This window comes from Phoxinus phoxinus (assembly GCF_949152265.1).
Source record: "Phoxinus phoxinus genome assembly, chromosome: 22".
In the NCBI taxonomy this organism is placed as follows: Eukaryota; Metazoa; Chordata; class Actinopteri; order Cypriniformes; family Leuciscidae; genus Phoxinus; species Phoxinus phoxinus.
Genome location: NC_136897.1, coordinates 1,561,059 through 1,576,562, shown reverse-complemented (window position 1 = coordinate 1,576,562; position 15,504 = coordinate 1,561,059). Strand labels below are relative to the sequence as shown.

General features: G+C 40.2%; 2 protein-coding genes across 6 annotated transcripts in view; one reads left to right on the top strand and one right to left on the bottom strand.

Moving 5' to 3' along the window:
- slc6a11b (solute carrier family 6 member 11b) overlaps positions 1-12,032 on the top strand; it is a 33,195-nt gene extending 21,163 nt beyond the window's left edge. For 2 of the 5 annotated variants that reach the window (XR_013795897.1, XR_013795898.1), the window contains 5 exons: positions 2,337-2,439; positions 3,210-3,310; positions 3,401-3,571; positions 10,068-11,338; positions 11,439-12,022. Coding sequence is in view for 3 of the 5 variants with exons in the window: in XM_079597540.1 (XP_079453666.1) it covers positions 2,337-2,439; positions 3,210-3,310; positions 3,401-3,571; positions 10,068-10,217 (525 nt within the window). In the remaining 2 variants the exon portion in view is untranslated. Of the gene's footprint in view, positions 1-2,336; positions 2,440-3,209; positions 3,311-3,400; positions 3,572-10,067 lie in introns of all 5 variants that reach the window. The other 3 variants (XM_079597540.1, XM_079597541.1, XM_079597539.1) reach the window with 2 other exon arrangements.
- The window catches only part of LOC306990571 (uncharacterized protein), an 82,145-nt gene that overhangs the window by 30,801 nt on the left and 35,840 nt on the right, over positions 1-15,504 (bottom strand). The window lies entirely within an intron of this gene.

The following is a 15,504-nucleotide window of genomic DNA, read 5'->3' as shown; positions in this document are numbered from 1 at the left end:
CTGTCGGCACCGGGCATGTGTCTGCCTGTGTTTATGGCTGGAGTGAGTGTAAAAATAGACAGGAGGACGCTCTCCACCAGTAATGTGCAGTCAGGTGAACGCTTTCACTCGGTGTTTCATGAATAAAGCCCCCGACTGTGGAACGAAGCCTCTCCGCTGTGACATTCTCTGTTACTAGGATGAGAGGGAGATGAAGGTGCTTTGAAAGCCATTTTCTATATGGCAGTAGTGTTCTCCATGCTCTGTGAAATACATGAGCAGAACCATGGTTTTGTGATATTGTCACTAGCTGTGTTTCCATCCAAAGTTGCGAATATGGGCAGAATTGGAATATCGCATAAAACATTTGTGAATAAAGCGTTTCCATCCCATGTGACGCCACTTTTGCTGCGTCTCAATTCGCTTACTTATACTACACCCTAGAAGTATGTACTCTGTTTGTGAAGTAAAAGTAGATACTTTTGAGTGTGTAGCAAAAGAGTAGACACGCTTTGGGACATATTATCAAGTAAAATGACCTGTCAATCATCTTGTCCCAGTTAAAATCCTCCATATTTCGTTTCCTACCGTATCGGAGAGAAATGCAGTAGATTCTCCTCATGTTAATGCAGAATGATGCGTTTAAAAGTGAATGGCCAAACGGATCTTTATAAAAGTCCACATTGTTATTGCAGATTAAATATAACACAGATAACATTAAATAAATATATATTTTTATCAGGTATCAATACGCCTGGCGATCAGGAAGTGATGCTTCCAATCGACTTCACTTTTCTCAGTTGAAACCTATGGGGTCGCTGTGTCCAGTTTATCTACTGTCTATGGGTACGGATCACGGATCCACACTTCTAAAATCCACCAGAAGTAGGAGACCATCCGGGGACTTCTGGCACATTCTTTTCCACATACTATGCTTTGGGACACACTTATTCTAATCTCACATATATTTAGGATGGATAGCATGGACATTGGGATATTTAGGATGGATAGCATGGACATTGGGATATTTAGGATGGATAGCATGGACATTGGGATATTTAGGATGGATAGCATGGACATGGGGATATTTAGGATGGATAGCATGGACATTGGGATATTTAGGATGGATAGCATGGACATTGGGATGCAGGGTATGAAACACCAAACCAATATTTGAGATGCTGCGATGCCATTGGTCCGCTGGTTACTCCAGTTATCCAATCACAGCTGACGCTGAGGCATCAAGGGATTTATTCGGTAAATGTGTTTTCATCGTAGTTTATGTGCATCAATGTTTATCCGCCTCAATTCACCTTTGGCTAAGCCCCGCCCCCCTTAGTTACTGTTGCTACCTCCGACAACTTCATCTGGGCTCTGGTTTGGTATCAACATGGCTTATGCTGTGACGCTCTTCCTGCTGAAATTTTATCAAACTTTTATAAAGCAGCAAATAAAGTGTGGGATAGAAGTAGGCAAAAGCGGCTCAGTGTGCGCTCGAAGGCTTTATTCAAGACATACGGAGAAACGCAAGCAGCAACAAGGCATCCAAATACAGGCAAAAGCATAAGTTAACGGTCACAGTCAAAAAATGAACCACCTAATATCCTAATCGAGACGGAGGCTGTGACTAACAATATCTGGAGAAACACTGTTCATACAAAGCTGGGTAGGTCTCTATTCACTTCTATAATCGTTATTATTTACAAAGCAAACGGACTACGCGAGTATAAAGTTGTATGTATTAGCAGCGTGTGCTAGCGTATCAACAATTAGGGCAGAGAACCGAAATCATAACCTAAACAGCATAAAACTGTCTAACTAGTAGCCTATAACTTCACACACAGTAAGGTTAAAAGGTAAATGTATCTTAGAGCAAAGGTGAGCTTGTTGATCCTTGAGGGGTTTCGCTGACTGAGGACGTCCACACAGTTTAATCCAAAGACGACACTTGTCAGTATTTAACTTCGGTTTTGGGAAGGGGAAAAAACGGACACCCCCTCCATCCTCTCTGGGAAACGCGTGTCTGTTTTACAAATGCCCCAGGCACAACGTTTAACCATATTTTTTATAAAACGACGACGTAATAACCTGCCGAGACCCAAAATATGAGCCTCCTGCGTTGAAGTCAATGGAGCGCCATGAAAAAGTGTCGGACCCTCTGTGGGAGCTCGTTCTTGGCTGCGCTGTGATTGGTCAATCTACATTCTAGGGCGTGGCTTAGCCAAAGGCGAATTGAGCCATACGTCTTGGCATTTCCATCCAGCGTTTTTGTTGCAACATCCCATAATTTGGTTGTGTGCTAATGCTAAACATATCATGCGACCCCGCAGTACTCTGTGTTGTGTGTGCTCTGTCAGGGGGGCATGTACGTGTTCCAGCTCTTCGACGCGTATGCAGCCAGTGGCATGTGTCTGCTGTTCGTGGCCATCTTCGAGTCCATCTGCATTGGCTGGATCTATGGTAAGACATTGCTCCATTAACAATATTCATCACATAATATGAACATCTTACTCACTTAGTCGACAACTAATCTTTCTCTAATGCAGTTTTTACTCCTTAACTTCCAAATGTTATCTGCTATTTAATTTCCTGGATAGTACACTGACAAAACTATGTTCTTCTTCTGTACAAATATCTAAACATTCTTAAATCAAAATACATTTACTTGAGAAGGATATCAAGAGAGAAAAATGAAATAAGTGAGAAACATCTGTCAGATATAAATGAATTAATTTTTCTGACCCAACTGGCTCGATTGGCCATTAGCACTCACTTCCTTTTGATCAATTCTTCAGTAAACAAGACAAAAATACTGAGGAAGAAAATCATTTTTTGCAGTGATGTGTAGCATATCTTTATGAATAGCCTCCCACAGAAACAAGGTCTATAGAAATAATAAATCCATTATATTTCTATCAGACAATGTCACATTTTGTCACACGATGTAGCAAGACCCGCTGTAATCCATCAGAATCTGTCATTATTAGACATGCATGATGTGCCAGCAGATGCTTTTCTGTCTGAATTATTAATGTCAATGTTTACAGTATTATCAGATTTCTGTAACCGTAATGCCACCTGCTGGCAAGAGTCAGACAGTGCATGTAATGAATCATTGAAATATGTATTCAAGCAGAGAGAACAGCCATCTTACTGTCCTTTAAATATAAGTGTCATATGTCTGAGAGATATATTAGGTGAATAACAGAATGATGGATCTTTATCCTCAGGTGCCGACAGGTTTTATTCTAACATTGAGGACATGATTGGATACAAGCCCATCTTCTTCATCAAATGGTGCTGGAAGTACTTCACACCCGGCATCTGTGCTGTGAGTTGAGCCCGATGTACCACGAGTCGAGATATGTACAGTGTGTGAGGGATAAATGCTGAGTTCTTGGTCTTATGATTGTCTTTTCAGGGCATCTTTCTGTTCTTCTTGATCAAGTACAAACCGCTAATGTATAATAATGTGTACACGTATCCGGACTGGGGTTATGGGATCGGCTGGATGATGGCCATGTCCTCTATGGTTTGCATTCCTGTGGGAATCATAGTCCAGATCTGGAAAACGAAAGGAACTTTCCGTGAGGTAAAAGCCTTTTTTATATTCTAGCTATTCTAATTGTGAACCTGGTCAGTGTATTTGTGTTTATGTGTATGTGTGTGCACGCGCGTGTGTGTGTGTGTGTTATATGTTATAGTTTAAGTTTGCACAGCATGTTAGTTATCAGAAAAACAGATTAAGTTGCATTGAAAAATTAACATGAATGTGAAAATGTCTCGATATTTGATTTGTCTTTTGCTTTAATGACACCTAGAAATAGAGCACGATCTGAACACATTTCTTTTAATTTTACATAACGTTTCAGCAGTATTACTTGTCTCTGTCCCTAAAGCCCTACACCGACCCCAGACCCATCCTATAATCACTTTACTTCCACTATTAAACACCCGTCACGCATTTTATTACCACTTTTTGAAAAAAATTATTAAATGCTACTCCGGGGTAATATGCCATGAGAAAAGGGAGAAGAGTAAATGACGAATTTGAACTTGGGTCGTTGACGTCAAAAGCTAACATCACCCGTTCTTCTCTGTTATCAGACAGGTTTCTTTCGTCATTTTATCTGGTTCAATCAGACAAAAGTGGGCGGAGTCAGTATAAATAGCCTATTTGCATTTGGTGTAAATAGACACTTTCAGTTTTTCAAAATACAATCTGTTTATTTCCAGGTTTAAATTAACTTTGTTTTTCTTTATTCATTATTATGTTCAAGTCAAGCTGTACTGTCAGTTATGAGTATGGTTTCTTCAGTTTGTTTATTTGGCATATATTCCACATTGCTGATAAACAACCTCTCATATTTCTGCCAGTGATTTTAGATAGGAGGAGGAAAGTTTTTTCAGCCTGTACTTGAGAAACAAACATCACATCTCTTGAGGTGCGTGACATGCCGAAGATGAAAGTAGTTCTGGCACTGCTGTGTAGAGATACAGCGAGTGTAGCGCAGACGTGATGGCACAGTGTGGGCGTGACGCGGGCAATGCCCTGACGTGACCCCATTGTGCCATGTTGTATTGATTGTGTCTGCTTCACAAAAAACACACAGAGCTGTGTGATGAGGTTAGTGTACAACACTGCAGAAATCCTTTTCTAAATCAGTCATTTTCCACAAACATATCAGAACAGCTTTAAAACAAGAAACGAGCTAAACACTGAGTAAAGGGCCGGTCACACAGAATGCGTTTTTTCCATTCCACATCTTTCCATTGTTTTTCTATGTAAACCAAGCGGCAACCTTTTGGTCTCTTCTCTTGAATCCGACACTGAAGAGATTAAACTGCAGTTCATCGACTGGCCACTAGAGAGTGGCTGCAGAAGAGAGTCAATCCCATAGACCCGCATGTTAAAATGCCCAACTTTACAGCAAAAAAACATGTTTACAGCCTGGTGCAAAAAGTGGTTTTGGTCTATATAGCTAATTTGTGTATTTTTTTAATTACTCATCCGTTTAAATTAAATTAAGCCTATACGTTGTGCATAATTAAGGGCATGGCCACTTGAGTGACTGGTGGATTGCCGCTGATGTCTCTACTAGCCGTTTGTCTGCTAGCGTTACGTCACCTCAGCTAATCCGCCTCGCTGCACATTTTCGTTTATCCGGGAGTGACGCGCTTACAAGATGGCGACGGCCGGCTCCGCCCACTTTGGACTTCAAAAATGCTCTTCAGAAACACTACGGGTGATGTCACGGCCATTTGGACCATCTTTTTTTTTACAGTCTATAATGTAAACATGCACTAGACGGACGTCTTTAAACATCGCTCATGTCCTGCGTGTTTTGCAGCGTCTCGCACATGACACGGCATTCGGAAAACACGCCGCTCAAGTTACAGTTCATCTGGAAAGGAAGAGTCATCATGACACACCTGTTGTCAGTGATGTTCTGGTAACCCTGCCACAACCGTCCTAAGTCTCTGTCATTCGTGAAGTTGCGGTTTAGTTTTCGTGCGTAACTCTTAGCCTTCCTGATCCCCGAGACAGATTATTCCTTGCCAGTCTGTATGCTGCAGTATCCCCAGATTTAAATGCCCTCAAAAGCGAACAGAGTTCTCCAGTTAGCCATGGTTTCTGATTGGTGCGCCTCTTGACCCCTGTCACATCATCTATGGATTTATTGACACAACCAATGACGGATTCTGTATATTCCCGTAGGTCAGTAATGTCCCACTGTGTGGTTTCAAAACAGTCTTGTATTGCTGAAGTGGCTTCCTGAGGCTAATTTCTCTTTATTTATGAGCTTTGTGGGCTTTATATGAGTCCTTAATGTTTGGGTACACTAGATCTAGTGTGTTACTATACGTGCTGATAGAATTTGGGTAGAATAGACTTGCCTGTTTGAATCTCCAGCTGCAGTGAAGAAAGTGTCAGGATGGTTCATCGGCTGCTCACTGATGTTATAGAAGAGCCTGACACTGCCTCCTTCACGTTAGCGCTCGGTGGGTCATAAACAGCCCAGACGTGTGCCGACACGATGTTGCCGTCTGGGAGCCGCTATGATGACTGCTGTTATCATGTAGAAGGGTCTGCATTTTACAGTCATTATCTCTACTTTCGGAGAGCAAAAAGTAGAAACCACCATGGCACGATTTGTTGGCGTACACAGCCAGACCGGACCGCCTCCCCTTTAGCCCACCGGCTAGCGAGGTTATTCTGTCCGCTGTGTATATCGATAGCCCCTCCAGCTGTATTGTGGCGTCTGTAATGTTTTGATTTAACCACGTCTCAGTGAAACGTAGACGACGCAGTCCCTCACTCTCTCCACAGTCTGATGTAATCCAACTTGTTGTCAGGGAACAAACATCTGCCAGCATGAGTGTTGGTACGGCCGGCTTGATGTCCTTCGCCAATTTTCTTCTTAAAACAAGAAGAAAAAACATTTGTCACAAAAAAAAAAACAATAATAATCAAGTAGGTCTATAATACCTGAATAAACATTCCAGTTCATTTCAAGCTGGTGCTTGAATCCGGACTAAATCTGGCATCTTTGCTTAGACGACCACAAACTGTTTTGGGCCAATTTTCTGAGTCACACATTTCATGTGATTTAATTACTCTGGAGTAGCAGGAAAATGGTATGACAAAACTAAAGGCAGGACACATGTTGCAAACCCTGAATATCCTAAACTGTGACGTCAAAGTCAATGCAACATGCATTTTTCCCCAAAAAATTTATCAGAGCATCACCAGGAGGGTTTCTCAAATCCAGCCCTCAAACCCTTATCAAACTCACTTACCTGTTGCTCTTGGTCTGTCCCAATACACACATATCTGCAGTTTTAGCCACTTGAGAGCGTGTGCATGCATTAGTGTGCAAGACTGTCTCAGGTCTAAAAATGCCAATTTAGATGTCTAAATATCTGCTAGCGCTTCAGAGCGTATCCCATCATTCATCACGATCAGGAACTTACACACCCCAACTTCCCAGTGTAAGTTAAATTAATTATGTTACTATAATGGTAATGGAGTCCATTGGAGGCGAGCTTGAAGAACCCAAGTGCAGTTATTTAGTGATGGGTCATTCATGAATGTGTCACATGACAAATGAACCAAAGACTCGGAAGTTAAATTAATTATGTATGTTCCCTGTAAATTATCTTTGACGGCATTATAATGATTGCTTAATTCAAAATATGATCAAGATTGCGTACGTGGATTTTCTCAGGGAATTTGGCTGTTAAAAGTATAACATTTTAAACCACTTAAATGAATGAAATGACTCGAATAAAGACTCGTTCATTTTGATGAATGAAATGCACCCATAAACTCCAGACAAGTGAAACACAGTCTGAATGATAGGCTGAATAAAAAGATCTGACTCTTCAAAGCCAGATAATATCTATATGTATACCGGTCTCGTAATCTATACGTTGCCTCGAGAACACGAGATACGAGACATTCATAATACATATCGGCTTTCTTCCCTCGAGAAGAAAGTCAATAGGTGCGAGGCTGAAACACGCGAAAGCGCACGTCTTTTCCGCATCCCTTCGCCACGCCTTCCCCTGCCTGGGAGCGACTTGCTTCATCGCTTAAGCTAACTCTACGGCATGACGCAACAGCAATGAGGATTGGAATAGTTTCATTCATGCTTCAGACGCGCTACGCTGGGGGCATTCCCCAAAGTGTCGTATTGACGCGTTCTCGATTGAAGTGTCTCGTTCCCTTCTCAGGGAACATGGGTTATAGTCATAACACAAGACGTTTTCCGCATATAGAGCAGTGATGCGCGGGTCAATGTATTAACAACCCGCACCCGACCGACGTTTTCAACTAACCCGCCCGAAACTCGGACCGCAAAAAAAAGAAAGAATATATTGTACCCGACCCGCTTCCTGACCCGCATTTTTTAAAAGTAGCTATAAATGCTCATAGTAGCGTCATTGGGCCGTAGACGGAGGAGCTAGCGGTGCGGGCGCAGCATTTTTCTGAATGCTGTATGATATCGCCAGTGTTATGTAATAAAGGCTTGATTTATTCATTTATTTTGTTTTATTTTCTTAACAATTAAGATGCTGCATGTGTTTATCCAGTCTAATCGAAGTGTGTGTCTCTCCCCCGACTTTCCCAACAAAAATCCGCAACAGAAAATCCATAAAACTGGCATTACTGAGCTATATGCGTTTAAAAGTAGCCTATTAAAATGGCACAATGGCATTGCTCAGTTCAACGTGTTGGAAATCGGCCATTTTGTCCCGCGTCAGCTTTTATACAAAAGTTAATAACGCTCAACATTCAAAAGGTGAATAAGGGTTAGGGTTAGGTTAGGGCTAGGGTTAGTAACCACGGGTAACCGCTTATTTGGATCATCACTGATACAGACGACACCATTGTCATAACGATCCCCATTCACACGGATCCGCAAACACAACAAAAAACACTGTATTATGCTGCCAGGCCATTAGATGACGATGAAACACTATAGACTGGACATGTTATACGCATGTGCATGACGTAATTTTACGTTGTTATTGTGCTCACAGATGTTAGTTACTACACTCTTAAATATAGGTTGAAAATGGGTTTTCACAGCGATGCCATACCCTATAATCAGCTCCAGCCGTAATTAAACACACCTGAACCAGCTAATCCATGTCTTCAGCAGCACTAGAAACTTGCAGGTAGGTGTTTTGGAGCTGGTTTTATCAGTGGACCTCCAGGAGCCGAGATAAACCTTTATTTGACCAGGAAGAAGACTCACTGAGATTAAAATCTCTTTTACGGGAGTGTCCTGGCCAAGATAGGCAGCTGAGTTTACATAGAGTATTTTACATCGAAGTTACAACACACAAACTTCAACAAACATCATTACATTTAAAAAAAAAAAAAAAAAACGCATCTGCTTCATCTGCAAAACATTTACACACCATTAATTTACTCTGATGATTGTTTAATAAATATTTAAATTGACCACAAGATACTATTTTTTTTTTACTTCATCTCAGTCTGGAGAAGATTCCAATCCGATGCCGCGGCATTTTTAAAAGAGGTTTTGCCCATCTCGATTCTGGCAAAAGGCACAGATTGACACATGTGCCATAGAAGAACCATTTTCCCCAAAGAAACTTTCAGCAATCTGTTCTTAAAAGAACATGTTTTATTCTCAGTGTGAAAAACATTTTAGAAAAACCAAGAAACCTTTTGCATAATGGAAAAGTTTTATGGATTTTTAAGGTTCTTCATGGAAATACAAAGTTAACTTTTTGAAGGTTCTTCATGGAAATACAAAGTTTAAACTTATCTCAATCACATCGTTATCTATAGGGCTCAGCTGATTGGTTCCTTCTGTATCAGTAGCCAATGAGCTACTGTTACAGTGAAGCCCAACCTTCAAATTCTTGGTCAATGTTTCTGCATCTTTCAGAAACCCTCCACCTTCCCCAGCTCCACCTGTATATATTCTGACACAGTTATAACGGCCTCATGACAGCCAATGTCAAAACCAATCACAGGACAGTTTAATGTAATGTTAACTCATAAGCTAAGTGGGTTTTTAAGTTTGATCATTAATCATTTTCAGCCATATTTATGACAGGTTATGTTGTCTTGGTAATGTCAAGTTGTCATAACAAAGACACTGATAGGTTATGATGTATTGGTTTATGTCAAGTTGTCATTACAAAGACGCATCTCAAACAATGTAATATTTGATTTATAAATGTCATAATTGAGCGAATGACACAGTTTTCATAAACATGCATAAAACCTCCTTCATATTCATGTGTCATGTCATGATTATAAAGGTGTCATGTCAGTCTTATGCACACCCCTTCAAGTAAAGTGGTACCTTAAGTTTTAGTTTAGTAGTTTTAAACGTTTGAAGTTTGATGGTTTTCAAGTCCTATCAACAAAACATATCAACAATGTCATAACCATTACCATGAGTTTTTATGACAGAACTACTGATGCCAATAATGAACCTTAGAGTATATTGAGTATATTGTAAGTAGAGGACGATAACCCAACTGTGATTAAATGTAATTGCTCTCAGACTGCTTATTATAATGCGGGTGTAATTTTGCAGAGGATCAAGAAGCTGACCACACCCAGCGCTGATCTGAAAATGAGGGGACGCGTCGCCCCCAAGGGTCCTTGCGCTATCAATGATGCTGATGCCAAAATGAGGGCCGATGGCAAGATCTCCACCATCACAGAGAAGGAGACGCATTTCTAAACCCAAGACACGGACATCACCGGCACAACAAACAGAAATGTGAAGAAACAAATATCTTTGCCTTTATTTTTAAAGAGAGAAAACTATTATCACATTTGTAGTGTTGCTTTTTTTGCACAAACAGGTAACACATCACAATTTAACGTCATGATTTGTATCAAGAGTGTATCTAAATCTAGATGAAACTGTGGTATTGCGTAACTCTTTGTCACTTTAGTCATTTCTGTACGTGTAGAATGAAGCCGAGGTGTAATGTGCTGTGAAATGTTTTTACACATTGCCCGTCGGCTCAGTGCAGATTACCGTAGTTCTGTTCTAACGGATAGGAGATGTATTGATGACCACTCCAAACGTTGGCTGTATGTTTGTAGATGAGGCTCAGTGTTGTCAGACACGCTGTGATTCGCTGTCCTTCAGCTAGCATTGACTCGCGGGGCGAGCGTGACGTAGCGAGCACATTCTCCACGCTGTCTTACGCGGCTCGAATTCTTGGCCATTTCACACCAATTAAACTGAGTTTGATTGAAGGTGACAGACCAAACAGTTTATCACTATGATTTTTTCTTCTTCAGTCTGGTGATCCAGAGAGTCATCTCATCATGAAGCCCTCATTAAAGTTCATGAACATTTAGTCTTAATAGTGTGATGTGTTTTTGTCTGATGGTTTGCATGTGAGGACAACATGAATGGGGTCGCAAAAGTGCACATATTAAACAGTTCAGACGGTTCTTTTCAGGTACCATAAAAGTCAACCAGACAACTCACTATATTCACTGATAATCTAGTCTGCGTTCACGTTCAGATTAAAAATGACAAGATGGTATTGATGCACCATTATTTAACGTACACAAACGTGGGCTAGACGTAAGGGTGAGCACATGATGACAATGTAGAGGATATTCAAATAACATGTTCTTGTAATGTAGTAATAAATAGATTTGCTATGGAAAGATCAGATGCCACTAATCAGCGCTTTTGTTTAGAGTACAAAGTCACAAAGTAGTACACTACAAAAAACGATTTTATTCCTCAAATATCTGAAATATCTTAAATCAAGATACATTTACTGGAGAATACATAAAATATTAAGTATTGTTTACTGAAAAATTTTGCAAAATGAAGTGTTTATGCTTAAAACAAGAACAAATATCTGCCCGTGGAGTCAGAAGATCGACTTAATCCAAAAGGAAAACAAGATTATTGTGTTGAACCCATTGGCAGATATTTGTTCTTGTTTTAAGCACACACTCATTTTGATATATTTATCAGTAGATCAATGTTTTGCAGTGTAGTTCTTCCATGTGTATTTGAGGGATTGTAGCCCGGTTATTAACATGAAGTCATTAGGAAGCAGTGGAAATATGTTCGAATACCCCATGCAGTTCAGCAGCCATGAGTCGTTTAACTGCCCTGGATCTGTACTGTACATCGCAGTGAAGAGCACGTGTGTGTGTGTGTGTGTGTGTGTGTGTGTGTATTCACTCGCTGCGAGCCCTGTGCACATGCATGCAATCTTTGGTCTGGTCTGTTCCATCGTGACATCATCAGTTTGTGCAAGTAAACTTGAGTGTGTTTTAATATCCGGTTAACTTTTCAGATAAATGTATATTTTTACACTTCTTTAGTTTTTTTGTGTATTATTTCTTGATGAAAAAAAAAAAAACTTTCTCTGAGGACTTTTGATATGTCATTCAACAATCAAGTTCTAGGTCTATGATGGAATTGTTATATGTACTGTTTACACAGATTTTGGTATTCACAGAACATATGAATTGTGTGCTTACTCATTTTTAAAAATAAAAGTTAAAAAGGGACAGATCTGTTTGAGTGTCTCATTCACTTCCGCTGCTGTTAAAGTCAACACCAGTCATTTCTGTAGTAATGTATGTTAGTCATTAGGAAAGTGTATTTGATGGTGTGTTTTCTCTCAACATCCAGTGAGCCCCTAAACGCTAGAAAATAGAAATAGTCACATGACCTTATTGGCCAGTGCCTTTAAAACATGAAGATTTAAACCAAATACCAGTCGGTTAAATCATATGCCGTATCATCTAAGTCACTGGATGACTAATGACTTAATTGAGAATATATATAAAAATATATAAAACATAATGGACAGAAATGAGTAGGAAAATTACTGTTTTAATAACATTAAAACAATATATTTTGATCTGCTAATCCCATTCCAAATCCGCAGTCCTCTCTGGTGTAATATACTAGTTTTGTATGAGGTACAGAGCAGAATTTAAGTTTTTATTCACTGGAAATGTTATCCACCGTTGCCAACCAATTTACATGAGAAGTTGATAGAAGCAGTTCAGTTAATTGCTAAAAGCTTCTAAATTATGTTTTGATGTAATTTAGAAGACGTTATAACATAATAACGTAAAACTGCATCATGTAGACACACAATCACTGTGTCCGATGTTGAATACTTCCCTACTCAATAGTATTGGGGAAAAAGAGTGCAGTGTATTCGAAAAGCAATCGGTGAACAGTAGCAGGGCGACTATCTCCTGAGACTCCGAAGTGTGCATTTGGTTGATACTCTGCTGTCAGAGAGGAGTTGTGAATGGCAGTGATACAAATGACACATGACAACATGGAGGATTATATCATTTCATATGAAAGATTTTGTTTTCTGATCAGCATGATGTTTATTTCAGTTCAACTTTATTACTCAATGTTTATAAATCTGACCACAATACATACATTCCAGTGAATTCTCTTACTCCAAATTTCATTAAGCATGTTTAAATGCTCACATCCAATTATCTTCCCCCAAAATTAATTAAAAAAAATTCGGTCAACCAAGTTGACTAAGTGTGAGTTGGTCTGCACAGCTTTGACAAGGGTTTGGAAGAGGGCTTGATGAAGTATTACTAAAGACTGTAGAATTACACAAGATGCGTCACTCATATTGTTTTGAATGGGGGAAAAGTGCAACGCTCAAAATTGCAGAATAAGTCCCGCCTTCTAAATAAGTCAGTCAGTCAAACACGCGCTTCCACTGCGCTTCGCTTGATCCAGCCTGAAAAATGTTTTTTTCTGTCATGATTTGAGCGTTTAGAAACAAAATGTAAGACAGTTGATTTCAAATATGAAATTTAATTGTAAGCTTGGTGAACAGTTTTGGAGAACTTGATGTGTCCCCATTCATAAAGATCGGAGCTGCATTTGCATTCCCGAGAGGCGTTTCAGAGATGATCGCCGAGTGAAATGACTTGTGTGAAGGGACTTTGTTATTACCTGGATGAAGGCTTGGAGAAGGACTTGGGTGAGGATGATGAGGGGTTTTGGAGGCCTCAGGTGCTGCATTATGTTCTGGTATTAAAATAGGAGAAAAAAAGAGCTTGGTCTATGCGGATGGGATCTAGATCAATTGCCCCTAAAGCCTGTTTGTGCATTCTGTGGCTTCTGCATTTTTCCAGGCCTATGAGAAGCTGGTCTCTGAGGCGTCCTTCCACTATTCTCTCCGGTGTAGATCTGGCCCTCCAGCTTCCAGTGATACTTCAGGCTTTTGAAGAATGCCTTGTCAGCTGGCTGGAGAATGTGTTGTATGAGAAGGGAAGCACACAACATGCATATTGTTGTCACTCATAAGTGTCAGAAACACAGGGATAGGACTAGTGTGAAAACATGAACAGTCAAAAAGCTGAACCCAAATGCAGATAAACCAGATGACAGTTCTGGGCAAATGTTTTCATATATTTAATAAATCCGAAAAGTAAACTCCAAAAACTTCCAAAAGAGTTTGACAACAGTTCCAAAAAGTAAATCCCAAAAGTCCACGAAGTAAATCCAGAATGTACACAAAAAATATTCTCAGTAGTCAATATTGAAGAGGAATAGTTCCAGCAGGCAGATCTCAAAAGTGCACAATGCCAATCCAAAAGGCATTCAAAAAAGTTCACAAAGAAGATCTGTCAATAAAACAAAACAAATAAACCATTCCAGGTACATGAAGGTATGAAGGCATATAAGGTATACTATACTATAAGGTTACTATAGCTCATACAGTAGTGCGTTGGTGCTTGCAACGCCAAGGTCATGAGTTCGATTCCCAGGGAAGGCAATAACTGATAAGAATGTAAATGTGTACTTTGAAATGCAATGGAAGTTGCTTTGGATAAAAGTGTCTGCCAAATGCATAAATGTATAACTATGTTGTGTAGTGAAGTCACAATGTTGACATTGAACCACGGTTCAGGGCCATTGCTTAAGGCTGTGCCGAGAGTGTCTGGACAACCACTGGACTTCATGCACTCGTCACTGCCCTGAAGCGCCAATCAGACTTTTACATTTCAACCCACCGTTGGGCTCATTGTGTCGTCTCATTCTTCATCGACCATGGATACGAGAGAATTGCTTTAATGTACCTCAGCTATATAAGTCTATGGTAGGGCATAATAACGTTTGCTGATAACCAGTGGTTAAAGTGGGATTTGGTAGGTGGGGGAACCCTCAAATGTTGTGTAGGTGCAACAGGGAAAAATGACTCGCATGTTAAAATTGCTGAACACCACAATATGGAACACAACCTTGATTTTCACAATGTAAATTCAAACATAAAAAAATGGGAAGTCCAAAACTGACTCGAATTTAACACACAAACATGGCTGTAGACAACTATAGCAAAAATAAATCACAACCACAATTATGGACATTTGATATTAGCCTACGTCACCTTCGACTTTTAACTCCACTGCAACATCCACTCGCTCTAACTAGAACAGCTACTGTCAGGGGCAAAACTTCAGTCCTGGCACTGCAGCCACGCCAGCCCACATTACCACCCCCCCCCCCCCACACACACACACACACACACACACACACACCCCCCCCCAGACACGGGCATTCAAACGTGAACATTTTTATTTCTCTGACCTACATGTGTGCAATTTAAGACTTCGTATATTTTGTTTTGTTGTTGTTGTTTTTTTCACAAATGTAGCATCTCCGGGAGCATCTCCCACTTCCTCCACAATCTCCTTGTGCTCTTCAATGGACCCCTTCCTCAATCAACTTCTTGTATTTTTTATAACTGCATGTTTGTTTTATTCCATTTGCTCTCCCTTTTGGAGTCTTCTTGCATCTCTATTCTCGTCTCACTGGTGCAGTTCTACTCTGCAATAGATTCAATTAATCAGGATGAGTTAGGAATGCATTAAATGGTCAATGTGTAACTGTCATGGGTTGCACAGATTAAGAAGTTGAGAAGCACCAGTTTAGAGCATGCAGAGCACACACACAATGGTTATCTGTTGCCAGGTTAATCCTTTTCTTA